The 12302-nt window shown below is 30.7% G+C and overlaps 1 protein-coding gene across 1 annotated transcript in view; it reads left to right on the top strand.

Annotated features, from left to right (window-relative positions):
• Positions 1 to 6: 6 nt before the first annotated feature.
• LOC113363846 overlaps positions 7 to 12302 on the top strand; it is a 14701-nt gene continuing 2405 nt past the window's right edge. The window contains exons 1-4 of the mRNA XM_026606324.1: positions 7 to 137; positions 1929 to 2041; positions 9254 to 9556; positions 11212 to 11521. Coding sequence (XP_026462109.1) covers positions 95 to 137; positions 1929 to 2041; positions 9254 to 9556; positions 11212 to 11521 — 769 coding nt within the window. The 5' untranslated portion in view covers positions 7 to 94. The remainder of the gene's footprint in view (positions 138 to 1928; positions 2042 to 9253; positions 9557 to 11211; positions 11522 to 12302) is intronic.

The following is a 12302-nucleotide window of genomic DNA, read 5'->3' as shown; positions in this document are numbered from 1 at the left end:
ACAAACTTTGACCTACGGTCAAGGCGATGGAGCTGAGACCGAGAACAGTTTTAACAATTATCAAATTGGGAATAATGATGGTTACGGGCAACAGATGTACGGAACACAAGAGGGAATGGGAGGTTATGGACAACAAGGTTGGTAATAAATAGTAAAAAGACTTATTAGTAATAGGACTTAATACTTTTTTTTTATTTATTGGCTTTTGAGATATATCATAAGACCAGATACCATTCATACAATTGTTTACTACAAATTCTTATTGAATAATTAACTTATAAATTAATTTTAGTATTATTAATTTTAGTATCTTCTGATTGAATATATATTTATCATATGCTACTAGTGTTTATACATTGATTGGGAAAATAACATTTTCTTTGTGTAAATTTATTGAAGTAAAACTTCTTTAGGCGCGACATGGGTGTAAAAACTTCTTTAGGCGCGACACGGGTGTAAATCCGTACAAATGCAACGAAAACGCCAACGTGAAGTTGAAGACTACGACGCTAGTAAGCGCAGCTATCGCAATTATTCGATCTAGTCTGCGAGCAAAACAAAAAATACATCAAATGTCAAATCATCATATGTCAACAACAAAACAAAATGTGTCGACTTTCACTTGACTTTTATATTTAGCTCGTAGTCTCTAAACATTTTTTGAAGTAAAACTTCTTTAGGCGCGACATGGGTTAGCAGTATAATTCGTGAGTTAATAAAAATGTCAGGATCGGAAGAATATTTTATCCCGTCCCCCATAAATAATTGTAGTGCAAATGATCGCAAATAAATAATGAAACTAAGGAAAAATCTGCGCTGCGTAAGAAATGATAGCTTTGGCTATGTATGTTTTGTATGTGATCGACTTTGGCTTCAAAGTGACTTAGAAATATCAAATGATGCTCAAAAACAAATTCTTAATAATGTTTTTTAATTTTGATTTTTTTAATATTGATTTAAATAATCAGGTTGAATGTCAAACTTGTCGAAAGATATTAAATTCGGGTAAAATTCCCACTTTGTGTAAGTTTAACGGGTTTGTTTTTCCATCTATACCAAATTATCTACCTAAACTAGATACTGTATCTGAAAGGTTAATTTCACCTAGGTTGTGTTTCATGCAAATTAGACGATTGCGACATGCAAATGGACAATTTGGAATGTTTGTCCAAATTATAAATGTGCCTGTTGACATTAATAATATGGTTAATTTATTACTTCGTAATATTGATGATGATCATTGCATTAACGTCCACATGAAAAAGCAAATGATTCATAGATCAAGCTATGTTCAGGGCTTGATAAATAAAAGAAATATAAAAGTATGGCTTCAATTTGTTAGGCAAGACGGATATTACAGCTGTTCAAGGAATGAGATTATATCGTCAGCGAAAAAGTAAAAAAATACAAACAGTAAATGAATGTATGTTAATTTTAATTACATAAAGTTCTTCAAACACAATTGTTACAGGATGAGTTAATTTGCAAAAAACAATATTGTTTAGGCGTTGTTTAACACAATCCACTGTGTGAATGAATATTACAGAATTTATTAATCAGCAATTACTTTAAAACAATCATGTCATATTTCAAGTACGACTTGATACATTATTGCTTGTAAATATTATACATATTTTTAATGTAATCATAAATATATAATTTATAATTTATTCATATATAAATGTGTATAATGATTAACGACACAATAAATGTGTGCATCACGAGTGTTACCATATTACTAATAAATTTATTCAAAATTTTTATATGATGTATTTATTTTTACTCAACTTAAATTTGCTACAATATAATTGCAAATAAGTTTTACTTCAATCGCGTGTGATCCTTACGCGCACTCTTTTTTATTATTATAACTTATTACTTATAACATTATTTGATATCGGCATTTATATATTTTCATTTTGTTTTAGATGCTACTCAGATTTTAGATCATCAAAATACTACTGAACCGATCAATCAAACTTATGCTTCTCCTACGGAACAGGAGTCTTATTGGACTCACCAGCAGACTTATCAGCTTGATGTAAGTTTTTAATGTTTTTTATTTATATAATTTTGAGTGTCAGTTTTTGTCAAAACAAAAGCTCAATTTTGTAATTGTAAAATAGACCTTGAATTGCATGGACTGCTAGTCCTCGTATGTTTTCCGTTGTATATAGTGCTCAACTGTGACGTCACATGTCTGAGCGAACATTGCCGACGACAATCGCGGAATATCTCATATGCCTAACATAGGTCTTATAATACATAAACAGGTGCATTCGATTTTATGCACATTAGTAATATTATCATTTCTTGCAAAATTATCAGCCGTCACAATTGCCATTATATCATTAAAATAAAACATACAACATATTACATTTTATCAATCAGGAGAGTCCTCGATTGTCGTCGGCAATGTTCGCTCAGACGTGTGACGTCACAGTTCACTTTTATGTTTGAGCACTTATTTTGCGCTCGATTAGCAGTTCATGTAGTATAAGGTCTATGATTTCAAGAAAATGCATGTTCGAAAATTTCTAGATTTATTTTTGAGAACGACTTTAGTAAACTAGCTGTTAGTGTCATTTAGCCTTAAGGCAAGTTGCATGAACTTTCTGCCATGTGTAAATCATAAGAAATCAATATATTAATTTCTGCACCTTAATATAAGAAACTTTTGCAGATTAATCAATTTTGCACTATTTTTGTCCTTACACATTATTCAAAAACAAACACGTACCAAATACGTACACGGAGTATTTTCTAAAAGCGCATTAAATATTAATTAATCTTTATAATTAAACCACTGGACTACAGCTGCCCTACAATATTTTAGTATGTTTATTACGACTATGTACTCTATCGTCATACAGAAAAAACTAAAATTTTCGATAACTTTCATTTATAATTACGAAGAAACGGCTCGGCCTATCTTTGTCCAAAATTAATCAGCACGACTCGCAAATAATATCTGGAATAGTTTTTGAATTTTTAAAATCGCTTCAGAATTTTTGGCCGAAACAATGGACCGACAATTTTTCACTTTTTTGCTAATTACGAAGAAACGGCTCAGCCGATCGTATTAAAAAACTAACCAACGCTAATTAGTATCAAATTTTACGAATGGCTTTTAAATTTTTGAAATTGTCCTAGTCGTTTTTGAAAAAACATCGATGAAATGTTTAATTTTAGCAAACGCTGCTCATTTTTTTTAAACTTTGATGAATTTTTAAAATTATATGCCATAGGGTTGTTATATTTTAGTATGTTCTATAAGATCATGGTAAATATCGTCAAAAAAAGTTTCACAAAAATCGTCGATTTTTTTTTAAACATTTAATCCATTTAATTACAAGAAAACAGCCCGGCCGATTTTTACCAAATACTAACCAGTATCATTCCCAACCAACATTTTCTGAATATTTTTTAAATTTCTAAAATCGATTCTTGGGCTAAAACGTGGACGAAAACTTTTACACTTTTATGCTCAAAGAAACGGCTCGGCCGATCGTCGTACAAAACTGAGAAATACTAATACTTATCTAGTTACATGGAACGGTTTTGAAATTTTTAAAATCGGTGCACCTGTTTTGACAAAACGTCGACGAAAGGTCAAAAATCGACTTATATATATTTTTCCTTAAATTTGGTCTCATTCGATTCAGAATGGCTTGAAACGTCGAGAAAACATAAAATTAGCGAATCTGATTTTTTTATGAAAACATAAAATTAGCGAATCGGATTTTTTGATGAAAACATCTCCTTCGGAAAGTTAATAAAAAAAAATTTGTTAAAAAAATTAAAAAAAGGGTTAAAGAATAGTAACTCTTAATAAAAATACTTAATAAGTTTGTTAAAGAAAAAATTATGTTTTTCTTAAAATAAAAACACTTCAGTAAAAACATTCACTCACTAAGAGTGTCATGAAAATTGGTTCGATTCGATATCACTAAATAGAGAATTGTGGTAAAAGTGTGAAAATTTAGGGCTGCATGTTTTTTTTGTCTTTGCGCCTTATAAAAAAATCATTAGGAAAATTGAACAAAAAAAATAAAAGAGATTCGCCAACCGATTTTTTGGTGAAAACAAGAACTTGTTATAGAAAAATTTATGTTCTAAGTAATCAAAAACACTTTGCTCTCACTAAGAGTGTCATCAAAATTGGTTCGATTCGATATTACTAAATAGAGAATTGTGGTAAAAGTGTGAAAATTTAGGGCCGCATGTTTTTTGTTCTTACGCCTTATAAAAAAAATACAATAGGAGAAATTGGAAAGAAAATAAAAAGTAAATAAAAAAGATTTGCCAACCGATTTTTTGGCAAAAACAAGAACTTCTTTGGCTTTCATTGAAATTTTATCTTGAGAAGCATGTCTATTATCTCGTCGTAGTAGCAAGATTGTCGTCGCTAGTTATTGTCTATAAATGTTGTCCTTCACCTTGATGTGTAGTTAGCACAATATATTTCTATATCATTTTGATTCATAAATTTCCTTTTTACTGGAAATGCAGCATAAGGAAGAAGTTTCCGATAGCGAGCAAATTAAGGAATCTAAACCAACCGAAACTGATCTCGAGCAAAAAGAAACCGAAGTTGTAAGTAATAACCTTCGAAGAAGAAATGTCCGTAAATGTGATAAATCTCATAGCAATATTTGTACAAATTCACTAGATATTGGTCTTCCGGACAAACCTTGTATAGATAATTTCAATCCTTTATCCCATGTGCCTTACGAGTTTCCTACTGAAGATTTAAATCCTAAATTCTTTGATAATTTCTTCAATGATGTTTTACCCTACGAATTACCATCCGATGCCAATTGCATCAGACGAAAGGCAAAATCTAGATCCCCAGATAGATTTAGGCGAAATGTTATTTTGGAAACTGTAGATGCCTGGTCTAATTTAGAAGATAAATCAGAGTCTGGTGATTTAGGTCTGGGTGATGCACTTTTGTTAAAGCCTCTAGTTTTTGGCGGTACTTTTCCTATAGATGCACCTACTGATGTAACTAAACGCAATAATAATAATAGTAGTAATAGTTTTAGTAATGATAGTAGTGACGAGTCGCATTTGGAACCGGAAATTTCGGATAAGAAGTTTAAGGAGATTTTAGATCAATTTAAAGCTGATGATAAGGATGATAAGGATTGTGTAGAGTATCCCAGGACTTTTGATATAGATGCTCCGTTTTGAACTTATGAGGGGTATAGTAAGATATCACGTGTATTTATGTTTCACCTGATTTTTTTTTAAAAAGAGTGCGCGTAAGGTTCACACACGATTGAGGTAAAATGTATTTGCTACTGTACAAGATGGCATTTAAGTAAAAATGAATACATCGTATAACAATTTTGAATAATGTTTATTAGTAATATGATAACACTCGTGATGCACATATTTATTAGTGTCAACCATTATGCACATTTATATAATGATAAATCATAAATTATATATTCATAGTGGCATTAAAATATGTATACTATTTAGAAACAATCATGCAATTAAAGTCATACTTAAAATATGACATGATCGGTTTGTCATTGCAATTAGCATTTAAAAATGAATCATTAGAGAAATGAAGTAATTGCTGATTAATAAATTCTATAATATTCGTTCACACAGTGGATTATGTTAAACAACGCCTAAACAAATATTGTTTTCGCAACTTTACTCATCATGTAATTGTGTTTGAAGAACTTCCTGTAATTAAAATTAACATACATTCATTGGCTGATGGTATTTTTTTTAACTTTTTCGCTGGCGTTATAATCTTATTCTTTGAACAGCTGCAATATCTGTCTTGCCTAAAAAGTATTTTCCATTTTAATAACTTCAAATATTTATAGTAACTACGAGTAATATAGAAATAATTTCTAATCAATAAACTTATGCTTAGTACACGGCACAAATGTTTAATTATTTTGAAGGAACAGGGTAAAATATTCTTTTGATTCAGGCATTTTTCATGAAATCAAGATTTGTACTACGATGTAACTTTAAGATGTTTATTTATCTGTGACGATTGCCTTGTTGATATCGGTACGCATACAACGTTGATGCCGGTACGCATACAACGACAGATTTCTATTCACATACACGACGACTATTCACAATCGACCCGTATAGAAATGATATCATCGAGAGCGAATGATGTACAGTTCGGGTGTAACGCAATTTTCGTTGCATTTGTACGGATTTACACCCTAGTCGCGCCTAAAGAAGTTTCATTTCAAAAAAATTAATATTTTACTATTTTTTCTCGTAACTAAAATACACGTGATGTTTGTTGGGGAGCAGGGGTTACTTTTAATATTACCACGTATCACCAAGGTGAACGGGGGTTCCAAAAATCCTTAAAAAATCGATCACGTGATTAAAGACGCCTCCTTACCATAACATTTCTATTTTATCGGAGAATTGGCCGCTAATCGGAAAACGGCAGCTTGGGATAACAAATAACAAAATGGCGATGCGTTAAAACAAAATGGCGGAGCGTTAATACAAAATGGCTGAGCGTTAAAACAAAAAGGCGGAGCGTTAAAACAAAACGAGGGAAAATAGTATAATTAAAATAAAGTAGTACAAAATACAAAAACGATATAAAAAATGAATATAAAATGTGCTTTCAAATTAGAAAAATATTTCATTTTTATGTTATAAATAAAGTATTGTATTAATATTTTATATTTTTGCCAATACACACATAGCGAGTGCTCTTAAATTTTTGCAATATAGAAATAAGCTTATTGAACACCTAATTTAGTATTTAAGTTAGTCCATTAGCTATAGTTACTATGATAAATAAATAATTACATATTTAATAAATCCACATTTCTTCTGACATTTTTATCATAACAACAAAAAGTATATATGGTTTTTCATATGTCAGGAGCAAACTGAATATGCTATGTACTTTAAACTTTAAACAAATTAACAACAAAGCATTTATAATCAAAGATATATTTTTATTGAATTCTTATTTTTTTCAACGAAGAAATTTGTTTTTTCGTGAATTGTCCTTTTTCTGTGGTTAAGATGACACACATACAGCGTCGAAACGTTTGGCATTTTCATCATATGCTATGTTCTTTAAATTTTAAACAAATTAACAACAAAGCATTTATAATCAACGATATACTTATATAGTTTTTTCAACGAAGAAATTTGTTTTTTTTGTGAATTGTCTTTTTTCTCTGGTTAGGATGACACACATACTGCGTCGAAACGTTTGGTTTTAAAAATTTCAAGAATTCACGTATAAGCATACGAGAAAGAGACAGATTGATGATGCGCGAGATAGATAGAAACAGAAAGAGATAGACAGACGGAAGGCAAAATAGATAGAAAGAGAAGGAGATAGATAGATGGAGAATGAAATAGATATAGAGAAAGAGATAGATAGATGAAGAGAAAAATAGATAGAAAGCGATGGAGATAGATAGAGAGAAGGAGATAGATAGATGAAAAGCGAGATAGATATAGAGATGGAAAAAGATAGGGACATAAGTATAGAGTGAGAAAAAGTTGCGTAATTTATGGACGTCTTCTCCACGATTTTGTATGTTTTTTCCTTTTTGTTTAATATTTTTCAGATCACTCTTCATTATTGTTAGATATTGAAAATATTGTAAATGCATTATTAGAGTACAATTGTTTATAACAAAATGTGATATTAGATTTGGTAATAAATGTCAATTATTTATTGCAAGCCGGTTGATTGATTTATTTTATGTTGGTTTTGTTTTTGTTTCTTACATTTTTTTCATGATTTTTAAACCTTTGCATGTAAATAGACACCAAATCTCACATCACAGAGACTTTTCCAAAAAATTTAAATTAATTGAAAAATAAACAAATTTAAAATATTGGTTGTATGTTATAAAGAAATTTAATATTTTAATTACGGTTGTTTTGTTTTTGTGTTGTTCAATTTCTTGGTATACATTTTTTCTTCGAAATGTGTGAACCAAACTTCCAACTAGTTGTGTATGGCATAGTGCCTTAATGCAAATTGCTGGAACTTCTCATACCGTAATGAAATATTCGAGAAATTTTAAACGTTTTCAAATATATTATTACAACTACTGTAACTTTCATTATTTTTGCTATCTTGTTATATTTGAGCAAATCAAATGTAAATTATAAAAAAATCAATTTATCTCCAGAACATTAACAATCGTCATTTTATTTCGAATTCAATTAAAAAAAATAATTGCTTTTAGTCGACACAAGTCACAGCCTAGTCACAGTCTAAACGCATTTTCAAATAATTCTGTGCGATATTTTCACTTATACTGTGCTTAGTATGGCGGCATTTTCACATTTTTCAATATTTTTCACAGTGCTCCAGTACATAAACATTCTAAACGCACCTGGGTAAACATTTGTGCCAGAGTGGCGCTTAGACTGTGCTTAGTCTGGGTAATTTTTTTATATGAATTTTTAATCCAAAATTACAAAAATATTTTATGGAAATTAAAAAAGATGTAATAATTTTTTATCCTCAAAAGCAATTGTTTTGTCAATACAAGCAGAAAGTCGCTTAGTTCACTCAAAACCTGCCATTATTTGCACATTTAGCTTGGTATCTCTGAAACGGCTGGGCCTGCCCTTGCCAAAAAACTAATCACCACTTTTCCCGATCATTACAAGTTGAATGCTTTTTGAATCATTCAAATCGGTTGCTCCGTTCTTTCAAAAACTCGATTTCTATTTTCTGCACTTTTTGCTCAATGTCTCCGAAACGGCTGGACCTACCTTTGCCAAAAACTAATCAGCACAAATCCCCATCAATAGGAATCTAATGTTTTTTGAATCATTCAAATCGGTTGATCAATACATATATACACACACACATAAACATTTTTTCTGAGTTATGCCTAAATGTTCAGAAACCTTCAAAACGTCGAGAAATGCAAAAAATTTTAATTTCGATTTTCGGACGATTACAATAACTTACCCTACGGGAAGTTAATAAAAAATAAATCCTTTTTTAAATATAACTAATAATGTAACCTTGTATATTCGGGAATATTTTTTTTAATAACAATACTTAGTGCGTATTGATAATTGGTAATATTAAGTCTGTTCAATAATAATTTTAAAAAAAATCTGTGATTGACTTGATTCAAGAAATCAATTTTATTTATTCAAATTGACAAAACTTGCAATTTATTTTTAACTTCCCGAAGGAGAAGAGAGGTATATCACTGCATTACCCAATTTTTATCTGTCATATTTTTTTTATCAGCAACCAACTCAGAGCATGCCCCAAATATCGATGCCAAACTCGTCCCCTGGTGCAGGAGCACCAAAGAAAAATTTCATGGACCATGACCCCTTCACCGGAGAAGACTTTTCCTCAAAAAGTTCCAAAGTCGAAGATTCCACTGACGGAAGTAAAAAAGACAGAAAGATTTCCGACGGGAGCAATTCTGGCGGCAAACAGACCGCCAGTGGCGGCGGAGGCTCTGGCTGGTTCGGGGGCATCTGGAACAGACTGTCGATGAAGCCGAAGAATCAGATGATTTTGCCTGATGATAAAAACCCAGCGGTAAGTGGAATGAAAATATTAGTAGTGATAGTTTGATTAACTAACTAGCTGACCCGGCAAACGTAGTTTTGCTAAGTAAGATATATTCTAAACAATTACTAGAGAATAAAAAATATTAATGTTTTAAGTGTATAAGGATGTGTTGTTGTTTGAATGCTATATATTAAAATGAGGCATTATAAATACAATAAACCCCAATTAGTTTGTCTATATTTTGTCAACTGGAAGTTTTATACACTTTCTATAGAAAACATGGTATAATACAATCCAAGCCATTTTTGCATGGTATTTCGATTTATTGATTAAGTTTCAAGTGTTTTCAGATTCTTTTTGCATTCTGGATTTTGTGTATAATTGTAAATAATACTACTGAGCTTATACAAAATTTTCAAATTTCTGCGAGGAGAGATAGAAAATGAATTGAGTATTTCTTCTTTGACCTGCTTGTTGAAAAGTTTCAAGTAACATTCGATGAATTAAAGTAAATTTAATAAAAAGTATAAATGTAGAGTAGGGCGAGGCACAAAGGTCCAATTTGACTTTGAGCAAATATTAATTATATTGTGATAACCATAACAATTATATCACAACAAATAACACATTTCAAACGAACAATTATCTGACTACGTTCAGTAAAACTGCCAACTACTTGTAGAAATGTGCTTTTTTGTTGTCTTTCAAAAATTTGTTATCTAGACCTTTTTACCCTATAGACGGGCTAACTTGGAACGGCCAGGTGGCAAACAGGTTTAATGTCTTATTTTAATTTTAAAAGTATTTTACAAAATAATTTCATTTTTAACTAATGCTAAAAAACTACCAACGGAAGAAAATGCTTTTATTATGGATTTTCAAATATTACCGTTTATCTCCCGATAGCATGGTCATGAGAATCAAGGTTAAAGCTCATTATACATCTTTTTCCCTCTACTTTCAAATATCTTTGTTAAACAATGCTTAACTTTACTGGTTTTTGACATATCTTACATATTTTGACATACCAGTGGTGGACCTTTTTAACCCCGGACTTTTATATATTACTATCTATTCTTTGATAAATTCTGGGAAATTATAACTGGGAAAATGTTATTCGACAAAATGTCCTTTTGATCGATACCAAATTTAAATAATATAACCTAAAATATGTTTTATATATACCATTGAGTATATAATTATACAAATGAGATCTTTCAGAGCACCGTGTTTGAGAAAAATATGCCAAAAAGTGCATTTTCATATTAACATTTCAAAAAAGTTGATATTTTGAGTCTCTAGTAACACTTGCGGCCCGTTTACTAACGTTTTTGTATATAAATATAACTACAAGCAAAACTACTTACTTCAATTAAATAATATTCACGTAAAACATCCTATTAAACGTAATTGAACATCATCTGTCAAAAACATTTGACATTTGACGTATTAGCCGCCGTCCATTTTTTTATTCAAATTATGCCTCTACAAAAATGTTCAAATTAAAAATGTAAAGTTTCTACGCAATTTTGAAATAATATCTCACCTTTCCGACAACCTACTGATTAGCACGAACTTTTCAGGACTAAGACTGGCCAAATCGGTTTAGCCGTTTTCGAGTTTTAGCGGATCATTTTAGCGAGAGCTCCATTTTTATATATATAAGACATTATCTTTTCTAGATCGTTTGGGATCCAGTGAAGAAAAAGTGGATAAATTCAGAAGGCGGTGAAGACGAATCGAACGGGGACCTCAAACCGCCTCCGAAATTGGCAGATTTGATGCCTTCTCCTCAACCTCAACCTCAACCTCAACCTCAACCTCAGTTGAATGAACCTCAAAACTCGATTCCTCAAATTAATTATCCGCCTCAATCACCTTTGATGATGAATACTGGAAATGGTAGCAACGGTGTTAAGGAAGAAGTGGTTAAGGCTGAGAACAAGACTCCTTCTTTGCAGTCGAACATGTACAAGATGCAGAGGAACAGGAGTAAGTGGAAATAGACGGATGAATATATATATATATATATATATATATATATATATATATACTAGATGTCCCGACAGACGTTGTCCTGCATCCATGTTACAATTTTTTAATATAATATACTAATATTTACCGTTTACCTAAAAATAATAATGCATGTTTTTTAAATTACTTTTCACGCCAAAATGCATATATGTACATTTATAATATGAGCGATGTTAAATGTACAACTGCTTTAAATAAAATGATGAGTCTCAATTCCCACACTACTTGGAAATTGAAGTCTTTTAAACGGTATAACATAACCATTACGATAACATAACACTGGTACTTCATGTTGGATTAAATTAATTTAATGTTTAATTATTTGAGATATCTAAAATTGTATTTTAAACTTCTCCTAATCGATATCGTGAAGGCCGAATTGTATGTATTCATCTCTACTTTCCCATTTGTTGTTCTAAAGTAAAATTTTTATGAATTTTAAAAATATTGTGGAAAGATTAGTAAAATATGCAAAGAAATTATATATTGAAAAAAAAACTATATTGAAAATTTAATATCCGAATCTTGTGTTGGCGCCCCCTAAGGCGTGCGCTCGTATTTTTTGCTTGCATCGCATTAAAGGTAGGACCGGCCCTGACTAATACTTAATTTCATATTTTAAGTGAATTAATTTGTCATATCTTGTTCATATGTGTATCATTCAATCTGCCATACATATACTGTATTTTATATTATTTTAATTTCTGGCACATCTCAGATGCTCTTTAGCAATAATAAT

Source organism: Ctenocephalides felis, unplaced genomic scaffold (assembly GCF_003426905.1).
Source record: "Ctenocephalides felis isolate EL2017-DRISC unplaced genomic scaffold, ASM342690v1 CF-g0.4_SCAFFOLD_00845, whole genome shotgun sequence".
Taxonomy (NCBI): domain Eukaryota; kingdom Metazoa; phylum Arthropoda; class Insecta; order Siphonaptera; family Pulicidae; genus Ctenocephalides; species Ctenocephalides felis.
The sequence above is the reverse complement of the archived record's forward strand: the minus strand, read 5'-3'. Positions and strand labels throughout refer to the sequence as shown.